This window comes from Microtus pennsylvanicus, chromosome 11, assembly GCF_037038515.1.
Source record: "Microtus pennsylvanicus isolate mMicPen1 chromosome 11, mMicPen1.hap1, whole genome shotgun sequence".
In the NCBI taxonomy this organism is placed as follows: domain Eukaryota; kingdom Metazoa; phylum Chordata; class Mammalia; order Rodentia; family Cricetidae; genus Microtus; species Microtus pennsylvanicus.
In genome coordinates this window covers 55,658,012-55,675,338 of record NC_134589.1, presented here as the reverse complement: position 1 = coordinate 55,675,338, position 17,327 = coordinate 55,658,012, and the positions used below count along the sequence as shown (strand labels likewise).

Sequence of the window (17,327 nt, the reverse complement as noted above, 5' to 3'; positions counted from 1 at the left end):
GAAATTGGATGGTGACTATGATCTAGTGTAAAGCCTCAGCAAGGGCTGAGCAGAGTCTGCTGGCATGGTGAACTAGGAAGTCCGCTGAGGGAGGGGCTTCCAGAAAGAGAGGCCAGGATGCTTCCCAGAAGCTGTGTCGGGGTAGCTGTGTAGACGTCATCTTATCTACAAGCACATGTTAGACGGTGGATGGATGGGTGAGTGTTAGACAAAGTGGAACGTCATGAGGGATGCAGTATCTGACCAAGAAACATGAGGTGTGGACCTGGCCATAGCATTTAACCTTGGGGGGAGGTAGGTCTGGGACGGTTACAGTGCTTTGCTCACGTGGCAAGAAGAACTTGTTGAGGAGAAAACTAGGGGTGAGCACCCTCTTCTAGTCACTTTTTTTTTATCTCAGGAAACGAAAGTGCATTCTCCCGCTGTAACTGAAGACAGGGCAGGACTGTCAAGAGTTTGAGAGGAGAGGACAATTGTGTATCTGTAGTTATCTCAGGACGGTAGAGGGAATACAGTTCCCAGAGCTGAGGGGGAGGATTTCAGGCCACAGTTAGCATCTACCTGATTTGTCTGACTATAAATAGGAAGTAACACTAGCTATCATGTTTTGGGGGATTTTCTTCAACATTTGAAAGATGGATGAAATAGGAGATGGTGTGGTCTAACTAGAGTTGTGTTTGGTACCATAGACACACCGACAGGAGAGTTAGGGCAGTCTGGACTGGGATAACCATCAGTTAACCAAGAAGATATGGCAGGGAAAGGGAAATGGGAATATGATAAAGCACTCAGTCCATAAATGGAATTTTTGGATGGAGTTGAAGAATAGCCAGGGCTTGGGAGGCTGGTAGGAGGGAAAAATGGACACGTACGTCACAAAGATGCTTGTACTTCAGACTCTGGAAGTGAGTTCATCACAGATAGTAGACATGATGGGGAAGAGTATATATTTGAGGGTCTGGGCATGTAACCAAGGTCACATAAGTCAAAGATGCCAGGGAACAGAAAGACCAGGGCTAGGAGTCAGGAATAAGTCAAGTCATGGTAAGGAGAAGGTCACCAGGTGCTAACTGATGTGAGGTGACCGGACATCAGCAGACATTGACAAGGAGAGAGCAGGAATGTGAGAATAGAGAGCCCGTGCTTCAGAATGACTGGGTCTTCCAAAGGTCAGGAAGAGAAATGGGTGGTGGTGGTGGGGGGTGGCTAAAGAGATGGCTCTGGGTTAAGAGCACTTACTACTTTTGCAGAGGCCCTGGATTTGGTTTCCAGCACCTGCTTGGTGGCTCACAACCACTTATAACCCCAGTTCCAAGGGATCTGATGTCCTCTTCTAGCTCCTTCAGGTACCAGGCCTGTACATAGTCTACACACATACATACGTACTTACATACAGGCAACAAACTTATATACACAAGACATAAAAACAAATACATCCTTTAAAAGGGAGAAAAGGTTTAAATGTGGCATTGTGGTGAGGGTGAGGAGAAGGAGCTTGTCCCTCTCTGAGTTCTGGGGTTCATGGGATAGGTGGGGAAGGCAAACAGCTTCATGTCGACACAGGCCAGCCATGCTTCAGTCAGAATTTAGCAGTGGAAAGCCTGGGAACCTTGGGCAGGAAGGAAGGCACCAAGAGTGCTAAGTAGCACAAAGACTGGACAATACAAGGGCTAGATAGGAGGCACACGGTGTGAGTGTAAGTTATCTGGGTGTGCTGGTGACTATTGCAGAGACTCACTAGGTAGGACGAGCATGCATAGTAATATTTAGGTTTGGAAATACATTTATTTTTGGAAAAGGTGAGTGCGCGTGTGTGCACATGTGTGTGTGCATGCACATACGTAGGGGTCCTGATGCCTCTTTTATGATCTCAAATCTCTTGGCATTGCTGTGATTATGGAAAGGTATGGTAAATGTGAATGCGGAAGTAAATCCAATTCTGCCAAAGCTGAGCTTTCGACCCTCACTGAGGGATAACAGGGGCTGACTTCTGGCTTCATGGAATTGTTCTGCATTGAGTTGGGGAATCTGGTCAAAATACATTGCAGGAAATTCTCACAGGACTAATTTTAAAACTCTAGAAAATGAGACCCCTGGCCCTGGGAAGGAGAAGCCACCGAGGAGACGCAAGGAAGAGATGCTCACTCACACGTGGCGCACAGCATCCTCAAAGAGAACCAGGTCCATCACAGCATTCACGTCATTGTGGCTCTCCAGAGCCTCCACCAGAGTCTGGCTCAGAAGCTCCCATGATTGCACGGGCATGTATTTGGGCTCACCAATGCCATTTGCAAAGTGGCAATACATGTTCAGGCTTTGAGTCTGCCGCAGCATCTCTTCAGCATCCTGGTGAGAAGACACAGGGGTGAGACTTTTGTAGATTCTTGTCTGGTGCCACATATGGTGGAGACACCAGCCTGACTGCTTTTTCTACATGCTACATGAAAAATGAGCCCCAGAACCACTTCTAACACTTCCGCTTTGGCACTTCCCTAGGAGGTGGACTTTTACTCTGGATTTACCGAATCTAGGAACTCATAAACTTTGTTTATTAATCTTTAGAGAATAAAGATGGGAAGTGGAAAATCGGAAAAATTCATCTTTAAAGCACTGTAAAAATATTTTTGTTTTTTGCCGGGTAGTGGTGGCGCACGCCTTTAATCCCAGCACTCAGAAGGCAGAGGCAGAGGCAGGCAGATCTCTGTGAGTTCGAGGCCAACCTGGCGTACAAGAGCTAGTTCCAGGACAGGCTCCAAAGCTACAGAGAAACCCTGTCTTGAAAAACCAAAAAGAAAAAAAGAAAGAACATTTTTGTTTTCAAAAGAGGGAATGAGGACACAAGTAGATTTCTCTAGACAGGACTTCCTTTGGCAACGTTGGATACAAGCGAACATTGCCCAGTGGGCTCACTTACTCTACGCTCATTTCGATGGTTCTTATTCTCTAGCCTGCTGCATGGTCATAAAGTATGCTTCCTGTCTCCTGTGAGTTTGGCTCCACCCCTAGAGAGGACTTGGTTTCCGAAGAATATTCTAGTAGCTCCCCTCCTTAGTTTGCTGGTTTATATATAAGGTTGCTCATAATATTAAAACATTTAGAGCGGAATGCTCTGTTTACAAAACTTTCATAAGGATTCTGTCTTACCATTTATCAAATCTTGCCACAGGACAAACATTACCATGCCGCGTAATGACTAGTACAATTTGATTAATTAAGCAGATACAACTCTTCATTTATTTCTTCACTATAAACATATTCTCTAAGCATTTTGGAGGCTGCTATTGTTAGTTTACGTTAGAGGACACAATAGCATTTCATTGGCTTTTTAATAATCTAGATACCTGAGACTTCCTGTGGGAAGAAATGTTATGGAAGTGATGTGCCCCAGGAAGGCTTTCTACAATTCAGACAAGGAAATCCTTATGGGAAACAGATAACCAATAGGGGCCACTGCCAGGAGAACTAAGTCACAGCAGTGTTAGCCTTATAAACTCCCTGGGCAAGATGCACCAGACACAGTGGAGGGAAGTGAGCAGGCAAACCACACACCGAGAAGCCAGGCCTGCTGTCTGAGCATAAGACAAAGGGCTGGAAGATTGACTATCAGATTCATCCTGGTTTTTGAGGGTCTTTTCAGGGCCATAGAAAACCCTAACCGATTCTAACCTTGTTGATTGTAACAATTGCTTAGACATCTGGGCAGGTTGAATGAAATGCAAAAGAATTACTTTTTCTAGTTTAAGAGGACACAATAGGAGACTGTGCTGGCTAGTTCTGTTCTTTTAAAAAATTTTTAAAGATTTATTTTGCATGTGTAGTGTTCTGTCGGTATGTATGCCTGCAAACCAGAAGAGGGTGCTGGCTCTCATTGTAGATGGTTGTGAGTCACGATGTGGCTGCTGGGAACTGAACTCAGGACCTCTGTGAGAGTAGTCAGTGCTCTTAACCTCTGAGCCATCTCTCTAGACCATGTGCTGGCTAGTTTTATGACAACTTGATACAAGCTAGAGTCATCAGAGAGAAGGGAGCCTTAGTTGAGAAGATGCAAGCCAGTAGGGGATTTTCTTAATTAGTGATTGATGTGGGAGGTCCAGGCCATTGTGGGTGGGGCCACTTCTGGACTGGTGGTCCTGGGTTCTGTAATAAAGCAGACTGAGCAAACTATGGGGAGCAAGTCAGTATGCAGCACCCCTCCATGGTCTTTGCATCAGCTTCTGCCTCCAACTTCCTGCCGTTCTTGAGTTCCTGCCCTCACTGCTTTTGATGATTAATCATTACATGAAACTGTGAATAAAATAAACCCTTTCTTTCCCAAGTTGCTTTGGTCATGGTGTTTCATCACAGTAATGGTTTCCCTAACAAAGACAGCTCTGGAGAAATGGCTCAGTGGTTAAGAACACTGGATGCCCTTCAAGAGGATTCTGGTTTGATTCCAAGCACCCACATGGAGGCTCACAACCATCTGTAACTCCAGTTCCAGCAGATCCAATGCCTTCTTTCAGCCTCCAAAGGACACTGGGCATGAACATGGTACACAGACATACGTGCAGGCAGAACCCCCTTGCAGCAGGGGGTTAAATTAAATAAAAACAAATAAGAAAGCACAGGAAAGGTATGCAGCAACATCTTGGCCCATCTTGAGAACAAGCTAACATTCCGGGTTGATTCTGTTGGGTGCTGATTTACACTAAGGATCTCTCAGGAGAGAAAGGAAGGTGCAGTTTTGAAAAGCCTCATCTACAAAGATTCTTTGATGAACAGAACAAGTCTGCAGTTGAATGATCAGAGCTGTGTTGTGTAGAAGGGACAAAGGATGCTCTTCCCCCAATACGGTGAATCTAAGCGTATTTAATAGTGACACTATGGTCAGTCTGAGCTTCAAGCCAGGCTTTAACAAAAGGGCCAAATCACTTTGTGATGGATTTGGTAACTTTGGTACTGATCCCAGTGCTAGGATACTGACAGACAAGGGACTTCAGCTGTCTTCACAGGCGTTGCAAGAATAATGGCTGTGTGAACTATAGTTTGGTCTCTGATCAAATGATGTGCGTTTCTCAAATCAAATGCACATAAGGAGCTCTACTTCAAGCACTGAGTCTTATGACTTTAAAGTTCTGGCTCAGACCAGCTCAGGAAAACAAAGATTGCTTGCAAATTTAACTATAAGTACACAAACCGGCTAACTCTGCAGTACTCACAGGGGGCATCTAAGATGTGAGAGATATGGACGGCAGGCTCTATGAACATGATGAAGGAAGTGAAAGTGAGGGTGTTTATCAGCTGGACAGCCGGCTGAAAATAAGCTACTTAACAGTTCCTCTCTGCACCTAGAAGTTGGCCATTTGGACTGGGATGGCTTATGGCATCCTCAGAGGTCCGCACAGGGTCTTACCAGGAGGAAATACGGAGCTGACGCAGAGTGGGTGCTGCAGTGTAGATTAGGATGCTCCCCGAAGGTTTACATGTTGACAGCTGGATCCCTAATTGGCTGTGTGATGCATACTGGGTTCTTTAAAAGGTAGGGCCAGATGGAAGGTGATTAGGTCACTGGGACACTGCTCTCTGCAGCTAATGATTCTGATCTCGGGCAATGTGCTGTCAGCTCTTCCGAGAGTGTGTTATGAATTGAAAAGTGAACCTAGTTTATTGACCCCATCCCCTTCAGCATGCTGTCCCTTCTACCTCTGCACCTGCTATTACCACGAGTCCCCTCACAGAGGCCGAACCATGGGGCCACCCCAACCTGGACTTTCAGCTTCTAGACCTGTGCTGCAAATACACCCAAGTCTAAATTGCCCAGCCTAAGGTATCTTGTTAAATAATAATTCATTGAGAATAGAGAGAGCATAGTGCGATGCAGATAGGGTTTGATTATCTTTAATTCAGAAGAGGACAGAAAACAGGCAGCTCTGCTTGAAAGTGCCATGTAGTTGTGGGGTCATTTCGACACTGGGAATGCCAGTGACCTGGTGTCAGAACTTAGCAAGTCACATTCTATGTTCTAGTCATTTTGTGAGTTAGGAGCTTTTGGCAAAGGCAAGTTAGGGTGCAATGGATTTACAAAATGGTTTGTGAATTAGGATAATTTCAGATTTCAGGGTTTAAGTGTTAAATGCAGCATTGAGTTTCCAGAAAAAGAGAGAGAGAGAGACAAACAGAGAGAGAGAGAGAGAGAGAGAGAGAGAGAGAGAGAGAGAGAGAGAGAGAGAGAGAGAGGTGTCCTATGAAGCCCTTCTCTACTCCTTCCATCAAGGCTCCTTTCCAACTGTTCAGAAGGGCACGTTTTGAGGATCACAGTCACAAAACTATGTCATAGTAGGAAAGGAGGACACCATGGTGGGACATGAGGTAGCACATGCTTGTGATTTCACCTGTCAAGAGGTGGAGGCAGAAGAATCGAGAGTTCAAGGTTAGCCTGGGTTTCATAGTGACTTGAACACATAGAGAATTCAAGAACCTTTCAGCTGTATAGTAAAACCCTCTTTCACAGTAAAGGAAGGAGGAAGGGAGAGAGGAGGGGGAGTTAGCGAGATCATCAGTCATTCTTCTCTCTGCTTTCTGGACAGGAAACCACATTAAGTCATTAATGTAAAACATTAGTGTCCAAAATCATTCTAAATGTTGTTTTAGAACTGCTCAACATTTCTAGTTATTAATACTTTCAAAATAGCAACCACGGGAGAGATGAGAGCTCACAGTCTCAGGATGCTGAACACCATCAGAGATATGAACCTGGGGAGCAGGAAGAGGCCTCAGCATCATATGTGCCTGGGAACCAGATGCTCTCTAGGGAGCCTTTCAGTGTGAGATCTGTGGATAAACTATGCCTTGTCCTCCATTTTTTGACTGAGCAAAATCATGATTTTTTTTAGCCCATTCTCTGGCTTTCCCGAACTTAGTAGACTAAGTTTGACTGGTCATCTACGTGGCCATCATTCTATTGACGTTTTAAACCCAAAACACCACAGGCAATACTTACATCAAAATTTTTCTTGAGGAGATCTGTTTGGATTTTGTCAAAAAGTTCGAAGTCCTTTTCTTCTACCATCTTATCCCGATAAACCCGATTTGATTCATGCAAATAGAGCTTTACTAGGTCCTGGGTGGACTTCACACATTCCACGGAGGAGAAGAGAATGCCCTTCCGGGAGATCAGACAACAGACAATGTTAACAACAGCAACTGAAGAGAACGCTTTAGAGCAGTGCTTCTCAACCTTCCCAATGCTGTGACCCTTTAGGACAGTTCCTCATGTTGTGCTGACCCTGAAGGGTAAAATTATTTCATTGCTACTTCATAACTATAATTTTACTACTGTTATGAGTCATAATGTAAATTGTTTTTGGAAATAGAGGTTTGCCAAAGAAGTCATGGCCCACAGGTTGAGAATCATTGCTCTGGAGCGTTTTGTCCAACCTGGGATAGTGTCTGAGGTTATCTCTCTAAAGGGTATGTTGCAATGGGGTGGACACTCAGGATGCTCGGAAGGAGTTTGTGGGGAGAGACATGTTATGTTTCAGCTTTACACGGTTCATTTTTGCGAATTGATTTTGGCAATGATTGACTGCATAAAGTCAGCATAATGACAGATGAGAAGATGTGAATAGCTGGCCTTTGCAGGTCAGCAACCAATGTGTTCATCTCGATTGAGTTCCCTTCTTAGGTGTTATAGAGATGTGCTGGTTCTTCAAGTCTCTGACATTTCTCTTTGCTATTGTTAGCCAACACATGAACATCTGCTTTCAGTAAAAAAAAAAAAAAAGAAAAAAAAACGGAGGCAGAATGAACAACATCAATAGTTATCCAATTAATTAATTAATTAATCTCATCACCTTGTTCGCTCTTATTTGCTTTCTTGTCCCGGAGGACATGGGGCCACCTAATGGTTCCATGTTAGTTTTACGGGAATACCCAGACTCATCTATACAACACAAACGCTTGGTCATAACATTGCTACAATCCACTCCTTCATGATCATCCTCATCATTGCGTCCCGTGCTGCCTACTTTCCACTTTTGATTTTGTTTTTCTGATCTTGCACACTTTTTGTTTATTTCTTGTTTATTTCCTGTGCTTGTCTTTCATGATTCCATTCCTTAATGCCTTTGTTGAAGACGGCTGAGGTGCCCCTCTCTTGTTCAACGGTACCCTCTCTGATACACCCAACAGGCTGTTTCTGTGTAAATCTCCATATAGAAGCACTATTTCCTCAGATTATTTCTCTCTAAGTTTGTTTATTGCAGCTCACAACAACACTCAGAGGGAAGCAGACTGCTTTCATTGTGATTACAGTGGATTTTTGTCAGTGTATCATCAGTGCTTAGAATGCTATCTGACATAGATTTGCAACAAATGCTCCCTTTGTAAGTTTTATTTAAAAATAATGTGTGTGTATCTGAGTGTGGGTATATGGACAGAACTGTACTTGCCCACAGCCCAGAGACACCAGATCCCCTTAATCTGGGGTTGATGGGAGGCTATGAGCTATCTGACATGGGTGTTGGGACCTGAACTCTGGAGCAATACATACTTTTAACCACTGAGGCATCTCTCTAGCCTCCTGAAGCGAATTATTGTTGAAACAAGAGTGGGCTAGCATTAAATCTTCCACACATGTGGCATATCAACAACCTTCATCAAGATTTCGGTTTTAGTAATGGTTGATTGACTGGTCTTGGATCAATCCACGAAGATCAACAAGAAAAGACACAGAAGTAATTTTAAAGCTCCCTATTTTCAGTTGTTACAGAGAGAGTGACTAAGATAGTGAAGACTGGAGGGGTTAAACACTAGAGATCTGAGCCAAAAAACTAGCATTTACTTGTCTTCTTGAGACTCTTATCAAACCACAGATGATGGCTACAAGTTAGGAAAAGGAAAAGACAGAGACAAAGGGGAGCTAAGCTGCCGCATGATCTTGTCTTGTCTCATGGCGTGGGGAGGATGAAAACTAGATGCAAGGATTACTAAGGAGGAGAACCATGCTTCACACTCACAGGGAGGCTCTCAGAGGGTTGTGCTAGGGTCTCACAGGGATGGAAATCCAACAGCAGCCAGCACAGGCTTCATGGCTGCTCAGACAAGCAGAAGAGTGTAACCTCCAAAGGCAAACATCATTGTCTAATTCTCAAATTATATGCACATGGGAAAACCGATCAGAACTTCATAGAAAGCCAAAACTATGGGGGACATCAGGGCTAGATAAGACTAAGTGAACTTAGAAGAAAATAAAGAGAACTCCAATTCACAGACGGTCTAGATATTGAACTGAACAAACACAAACTTTCACAAAACTGTGATGGAAAGGACATTCATTAGACAAATAGTGAAAAACTGTCTATCTTGAAAGAGGGAGAAAAGCAAACAACAGAAACATACGAAAGCTCCACAGAGTACAAGAAGGCAGAGAGAGGAAATAGAATGGAGGATACACAAACAAGTAGTGCAGGTAGACCGGATCTCAGACGCGTTATTAGGTCTCACAGCATGAGCAGATGAACAATATCACAGAAAGGCACAACTGCCAGGCTTGACTTCCAAAAGCCTTGTATCCTCAAACATAAGAATATAGAAAGTCCTTGAGAAACTAGACATCAAAGTACCAAATAATCCAATTAAAAATGTGGTACAGATAAAAGCAGAAAATCCTCAACAGAAAAATCTCAAATGGCCAAAAAACATTTAAGGAATTGCTCGACATCCATAGTGATCAGGGAAATACAAATCAAAATGACTCTGAGATACCATCTTACACAAGTCAGAATGGCTAGGATCAAAAACACTGATGACAGCTTATGCTGGAGAGGATGTGGAATAAGGAGAACACTCTTCCATTGCTGGTGGGAGTGCAAACTTGTACAGTCACTTTGAAAATCAGTTTGGTGGTTTCTCAGAAAATTGGGAATCGATCTAAATCAAGACCCAGTGATACCAATCTTAGGAATATATTCAAAGGATGCTCAATCATACCACAAGGACACTTGCTCAACCATATTTATATCAGCATTATTTGTAGTAACCAGGACTTGGAAACAACCTAGATGCCCCTCAACTGAATAATGGAAAAGAAAATGTGGTCCATTTACACAATGGAGTATTACTCAGTGGAGAAAAAAATGACATGAAGTTTGCAAACAAATAAATGGAACTAGGAAAAAATCATAGTGAGTGAGGTAACCCAGATCCAGAAAGACAAACACAGTATGTACTCACTCATAAGTGAATATTAGATATAAATCAAAAGATGACCAGGCTACAATCCACAGCCCCAGAGATGTTAGGTAACAAGGAGGACCCTAAGAAGGATGCACAGATTGCCCTGGGAAGGAGAAATAGATGAAATCTCCTGGATAAATTAGGGTCAGGGTGGATGGGGGAGGGAGAGATGGGGGATGGGAATATGAAGTATCCTGATAGCCATGTTGGGGGTGGGATTTTTTTATATTATTTATTTATTTATTAAAGATTTCTGTCTCCTCCCCACCATTGCCTCCCATTTCCCTCCCCCTCCCCCAATCAACTCCTCCTCTCTCATCAGCCCAAAGAGCAGTCAGGGTTCCCTGCCCTGTGGGGAGTCCAAGGACCTCCCACCTCCTTCCAGGTCTAGTAAGGTGAACATCCAAACAGCCTAGGCTCCCAAAAAGCCAGTACGTGCAGTAGGATCAAAACCCAGTGCCTCACCAAGGCCAGCTGGCCTGGGTCTGAAAAAGCATGGGATAAAACCAGACTTGCTGAACATAGAGGACAATGAGGACTACCGAGAACTCAAGAACAATGGCAATGGATTTTTGATCCTACTGCACGTACTGGCTTTGGGGGAGCCTAGGCAGTTTGGATGCTCACCTTACTAGACCTGGATGGAGGTGGGCGGTCCTTGGACTTCCCACAGGTCAGGGAACCCTGATTGCTCTTCGAGCTGATGAGGGAGGGGTACTTGATTGGGGGAGGGGGAGGAAAATGGGAGGCCATGGCAGGGAGGAGGCAGAAATCCTTAATAAATAAATAAATTAAAAAACAAACAAACAAAAAAAAACAAAACCCAGTGCCATTGTTCTTGACTTCTCAGCAGTCCTCATTGTCCGCTAAGTTCAGCGAGTCCGGTTTTATCCCATGCTTTTTCAGACTGGGGGAGGATGCTGAGGGAGATCAATGAAAGAGATTTTCTTGATGGGGGGGCCATTATGGAGTTAGGGAGAAACCTGGTGCCAGGAAAACTCCCAGGGAACTACAAGGATGACCCCAACTAAGACTCCTAGCAATAGTGGAGAGGGTGTCTGAAGTGGCCTTCTCTGGTAATCAGATTGGTGAATAGCATAATAGTCATCATAGAATCTTCATCCAGTAATTAATGGAAGCAGAGATCCATAGCCAAGCACTGGGTTGAGCTCTGGGAGTCCAGGTGAAGAAAGGGAGGAGGGAGCAGATGATCACGGGAAATCAAGATCATGACGGGAAACCTACAGAGACTACTGCCCTCGGGTTGTGGGAGCTCAGCCTCCAGACCAACAGCCAGGGAGCCTACATGGGACTGACCTAGGTCCTCTGTATATGGGTGACAGTTGTGTAGCTTGATCCATTTGTAGGGCACCTAACAGTGAGACCAGGACGTGCCCCTGGCACATGAGCTGACTTTTTGGCATCTATTCACCATGGTGGGATACCTCTTTTAGTCTTGGTGCAGCAGAGAAGAACTTGGTTCTGCCTCAACTTGATGTGCCATACTTTGTTGACTCCCATGGGAAACTTTACCCTTTCTGAGGAGAAGATGGGGGGAAGGAAGAAAAGAGGTAGGGAGAGGAAATGGGAGGAGGAGAAAAAGAGGAAACTATGGGTAGTATATAAAATAAATTTTAAAAAATTAATAATAAAAAATCAAAAAAGAAAATTGGATTAAAAAAAGAAAAAGGATGTCTTTCCTAACTATGGGTTGTCCACCTATGGGTTCAACAAATCTTGGATAACAAATATTTAGAAAAGATTATGTCTATACCAAATATGTACATTTTTGATCATTACTCTCTAAACAACAAGTAAGGACAACCACTTACATAATATTTGTTTTGTGTTAGGTAGTATATGTAACCTAAATGTATCTGAAGTAGATGGGATGATGTGTGCAGGTTACATTGAGTATCGTGGCATGGGTGGACATGTCTGGTGCAAACTGTGCGCTGTCTTAATTTGCTCTGTGTGGCCCTGAGAAGGGGAAATCAGCTCATGATTTCTGCTACCAGGCCCTACTAAATTCTGCTGTGATTTGGAGGGAGGGAAGTTCATACAGAGCTTAAAATGAACTGGGTTCTGTATGAAGGATATGTTTTCTATTGAATGTTCAATTCTCCCCCTAATTTCTTCCATCAGGCCTTCAGATAAACTGTAGAGAAAGAAGAAAACAGGAGGCAGAGGTCAAGTTCTGAACTTGAAGCTGTCCCTTGGTGTGGTTGGTGGGACATGGGCAGAGCTGTGTAGCTGGAGTTGAAGGGAGGCAGCACTCCATTTGAGGGTGTACTCTGCATTGCTATGGCAACTTGATGACAGCTGACAGGCTGCCAAGAGGCCAGGCTGAGATAGAGAGCCGAAGGAGTTGCTACTCAGGTTGCTTGAGTTAGGCCAAGACAAGCCAGAAGAAGAAAAGACTCGGTTTCCATTCTGGCTTTTCTACCCTTTATGGTTCTTCCTTGACACTGTATCCATTACATAAAACAAGATTGGAATAAAATATCCCCTTTCTTGAAGCCATTTTGTGGCTCTAAATTACCTACCCAGGAGGGTTGAGTATTCTAGCTGGGACCTCACATGCTACAAATGACCAGTTCTGTGATCATGTTCAAGGAACCTCACAACTGTGTCATTTTTAAATTGAAATAAATACATCCCTGTGGACCCATAGGACACTGGTTCCAGGACCTCCTTGAGCATCGTAATCCACAGACACTCCAGTATTGCTATAAAATACAATAATACAAGCATATAGCCTATGCAGATTCTTCTGTATACCTGCAATCACCTCTACATTATGTACAACCCCTAATGAAGTTGATAAGGCAAATAGTTTTATTTATTCTACTATTAGTGAAATAGTAAACAGAAAGAAAACAATCGGTTCTGTACAGATTCAAGTCTTCAAAGTATTTTCAATCTACAGTTGGTTGAATCCAGCTCTGTGGAACTCAAGGTTAAAGAAGGCCGACTGTAGTCAGTGTTTGACTTCCTATGGCTGTTGAGAGGATTAGATGGATTAATGGGTGGAAAGGCTTAGTGCTGTGCTCAGCAAATAAAAACTAAAACCGAACCTTTCACAAGGACCTCTTCAGGTTCCCAAATTATCTTGTAGTCTCATCTCTTACCTCTCCACTACCTGCCACCATTGCTCCCATCCAGCTGACCTAGGCTGACACCACCTCGTGATTTGAGTCCCTGAGCATTTACATCTCAGAAGTTCATGCTGGCCAGTAACTTCTCCAAGTCTCTACTGAATAGAGGCGATAATGTCTGTCTTAGGGCTTTTATCATTGTGGTAAAACTCCATATTGAAAGCAAGTTGGGGAGGAAAGGGTTTCTCTCATCTTATAGCTTTCCCGAGGGAGTCAGGACAGGGACTCAAGTCAGAAGCCAGGAACAAATAAGGAGGCCATGGAGGAGAGCCGCGGCTTGTTTAGTCTACTCTCTTATTACAACAAAGGAGCATCTGACCAGGGACTGCACAGCCCTCCTGGGCCTCCCTCATCAATTATTAATCAAGAAAATGCCTTCCAGACTTGAACACAGGTCAGTTTATGGAGGAATTTTCTCAATTAAAGAGTCCCTCTTCCCATATACATCTAGGTTTGATAAAACCAACCAAAACAGCATCCTTTGCAAAGTATTGAGGTGAGAAGTCAGTTTTAAGATTTCTAAATGACAGGGCAAATGTCCAGGCAGGAGGCGAAGCAAGGTTGCTTCTGTTCAGGGGTGGTTACCAGTTCTCCTTTGGCACTGCCACTGAAGAGCAATGTGAATTTGACCAAACATTTTTACCTCTTGCTTTTCATTTAGGAAATGCAGACAGTGATACCCAGTCTCCATCACATTTCAGTGAATTTAAACATGGGTCTATGATATGAGCAATCTCTCTCAAATAATGCTCAAAGCATAGAGCTAATTATGAGTAAGCACAGACTTTTCCATGCACCAGGAGCCTCAGCACCATAAGTTTTACAGGATAGTAGGGTTTTTGCTTCTGTTATTCTTGAGATAGAATCTAACTATATATCTAGTCTGACCTCTAACTGGCTGTGTCAGGTTGATCTCAAGTTGAATACCAGACTAGACTATATCTGAAACAGATTTGTTCTGGAAGTGAATCTGGACTTTGTAGGATTGAGGCTATATATGAGATGGCGAATGACATTTTAGGAAGGCTGTAACAGGACTTCTAACTTTAGTTTGGGAGATATTTCTTTTCAGTATAAAAACAATGAGTATAAGCAATCAAGAGGTTTAAGCAATTACTCTTCTTTCCCCCTTCGTCCTTTTTCCTTTTGTCTTCTTTCCCTTCTCCTCCTCTTATTGCTCCTTTTCATTCTCTCTTCTCTTTCGACTTTCTTGTCCATCTTTTCCCTTATTCTTCCTAGTACACTAGGATACTAATATATCATTGTCTTCCTGATACTAGCTTTGGAAGGAAAAGAACCAAATGGGCTGTCTTTGCTGAGAAATAGTTTAGCTTTAAAATAAAACTTTTTCTGTTGACATCTTCCTCATGGAGCCCATGACATTCTTTACCTATTTATGTTCACAACCCCATACAACTTGCATCTTTGTTGAGATGGATTTGCCACTCACCATCTATTTCATTCAGAACAGAAGCCAATGGTCCATCTTCAAGCTTTCATAGCCTCTCACAAACTTACCTGGAAAATATTGGCAAAATCTCTGAGATTGAAGATGTAGTGGAATTTCATTGCCGTGGGCAGGAACGTGGTGGCAATTTTCTGGTGAAAGGTGACAGCTAGGTTGATCAGAGGAGGGATGGATTTCTGCAGGGTGGTGGGAAAGTTTCCAAACTTCAGGTGATGGGTCAGGATGGTGCTATAAATGGAGGAGAGGGCATCAGCCCCCGGGAAGGAGAGGACAAACACACTGAAGTGACGCTGCAGAAGGACACAAGGAACATGGGACAGGTATAAGTTGGACATCATTTATCACCCAGTGAAGATCCCTGCTCTGTATTGGGGTCAGTAATCAAAGATTCTGTATCTGAATTTAGGTTGAACCCAAAGTGACTGGAAGACTAATGGCATCAAAGCTTTGGCCAAGGATGCTACATGGGATAGTGGGAAAAGAATCTGAATCTAAATCTGAGTTGGCACTGTGTCTATATGCCCTTGAAAAGGTAATTGCATCTACCAGAAGTCTTATATTAATAATGAGGGAGTTGAGTCATGTGAACTCTGAGAATTCATCCAGTTTTTGATCCAAAGACACTGAGTCTAGGGGCTCTTATTGTAGAAATGCAAGTTGGTTTGCCCCTTTGGTAGGCTGGGCAGAGGAAAGGCCAGTTATCACTGATAGTCAAAGGCCATCAGCCCTGATAGATAGCATTCGGACTCAGAAGCACCGCCCATGCTCAACTCCTTTCATACCTGAAGCCTTGGGTTGATGGTAAAGCTGCCTGCAGTGGGGTTCATACAGGAGATGTACTGTATGTTCATGATCTCCTTTAGGGACAGCTTGTTCCGATCATACCTGAAAGAGAGGCCTCCAGTGAGCCAGCTTTGGTGGTATCTATCTGGAACCCAGACACTCAGGAGGCAGGAAGCCATGAGTATGAGGGTGGGCTGGGTCACGTAGTGGTATTCTCTCTCTCTGAACAAAACAAGCCAAACCAAACTTATAGTGAGAGTTATATGTGGGGGATGAGGCAGGTAGCACTTCCTCAAAGTGAAATAGGACAAGTTCCATGATTCATGTGCTTGGGTTGTGTCTTACTTATTTTCTCTTGCTGTGATAAGAACCCCAATCAAGGAAACTTCTAAAAGACAGTGTTTAACTTGACGTATGGTTTCAGAGGGTGAGAGTATCACAGCAGAGAGAAGGAACAGCAGAGAGAGTTCACATCTTAACCCACAGCCAGAGGCAGCAAGAGTGCATGCGGATTTGCATGTGGCTTTTGAAACATCAGTGTCTGCCCCCCCCCAAGACACACCTTTTCCATCAAAGCCACACCTCCTAATCCTTCCCTTAAACAGTTCCACCGACTGGGGACCAAACATAGGAGCCTATGGGGGCCATTCTCATTCAAGCCTTGACTTACTGAGAGACTAAGAAGAAACAATAACCCAAGACAATAGAAGAGAAACCCAGTATCTATGGAAATAGCCCAGGAGGCAAGCACAGAAGAGGACTGACAGGCCAGAAGAAAGTCAGGGGGATGTGGCAGCCCAGAAAGCAATGGAAGTCAGCGCTCCTCCATTAGCAATGTAGAGAGAAGAAAGACCCCTCCCCAACAGGGTCCCTCCTATTCCACAGTAAAAACAGCTAGGAGGTTTTCAGGAACAGTTCAGAAACTGGGTGGAGGGGTGCAGAAATCAAAGACAAATGCATTCAAGAGTGAGTTGGAAGCTAAGCCGGAAGCAAGAACAGACATGGAAATTTAGTTACACACAGAAGAAAGAGAACATGGCCGCAGGAGAAAGTTATTAACAAACAAAACAGAAGTTTCAATGACATGAAGGAGCCAACAAAGAGATGGGGACAGCTAGTGTAGACTTCAGGATTAGAAGGCGATGGAACCAACACACAGGAGATATGCTTTAGGGAAGATGTGGTGGGAGCGTGGAAGGCTCTGAGCAAGGTCTACAGAAGTGAGGGTGGACTTGGCAATGGTTTCCTCAGAAAACCCAAGTCATCAGCTTTGTTACACTGGGAATCGAGGGGAGAGCAGAGGCTCTGAAACAGGTATTTTGGAGACAGTACACGCCAAGAAAGGAAGGAAGAGGGCAGACTTTATTTCTACCTCCCACTTAGGATGTGCGACTACAAAGCAAAGTTAAACAGTTTAGCTTTGGTCTATGTTTCCATAGCGTTTAGTAGTTCAAACCCTAATGTGGGGATAGAGGGCAAGGCGCTAATGACATTTGACAGAGATTTTAGGAAGGACTGGGAAGCACATCATCACTGTGGTTCCTCTCTTATTTCTCTCTTGAACTCCCCGACCCTCCCCTACTCCATCTTTACAGAAGGAGGAGGGAAACAGACCTGTTTCAGATCACTGACCTTTTCCTGGCCAGTGTAGACTGGCTGCTACTACAAACGAAGATGCTGTAAGAAAAACTATGAGACTCTGC

The 17,327-nt window shown here is 43.8% G+C and overlaps 1 protein-coding gene across 1 annotated transcript in view; it reads right to left on the bottom strand.

The window, feature by feature from the left end:
* Window positions 1–17,327, bottom strand: part of Dnah9 (dynein axonemal heavy chain 9) — a 328,999-nt gene that overhangs the window by 148,363 nt on the left and 163,309 nt on the right. Inside the window, exons 40-43 of the mRNA XM_075992137.1 lie at window positions 15,624–15,726; window positions 14,892–15,131; window positions 6,980–7,141; window positions 2,150–2,346 (exon numbers count right to left, since the gene is read on the bottom strand). Coding sequence (XP_075848252.1) covers window positions 2,150–2,346; window positions 6,980–7,141; window positions 14,892–15,131; window positions 15,624–15,726 — 702 coding nt within the window. The remainder of the gene's footprint in view (window positions 1–2,149; window positions 2,347–6,979; window positions 7,142–14,891; window positions 15,132–15,623; window positions 15,727–17,327) is intronic.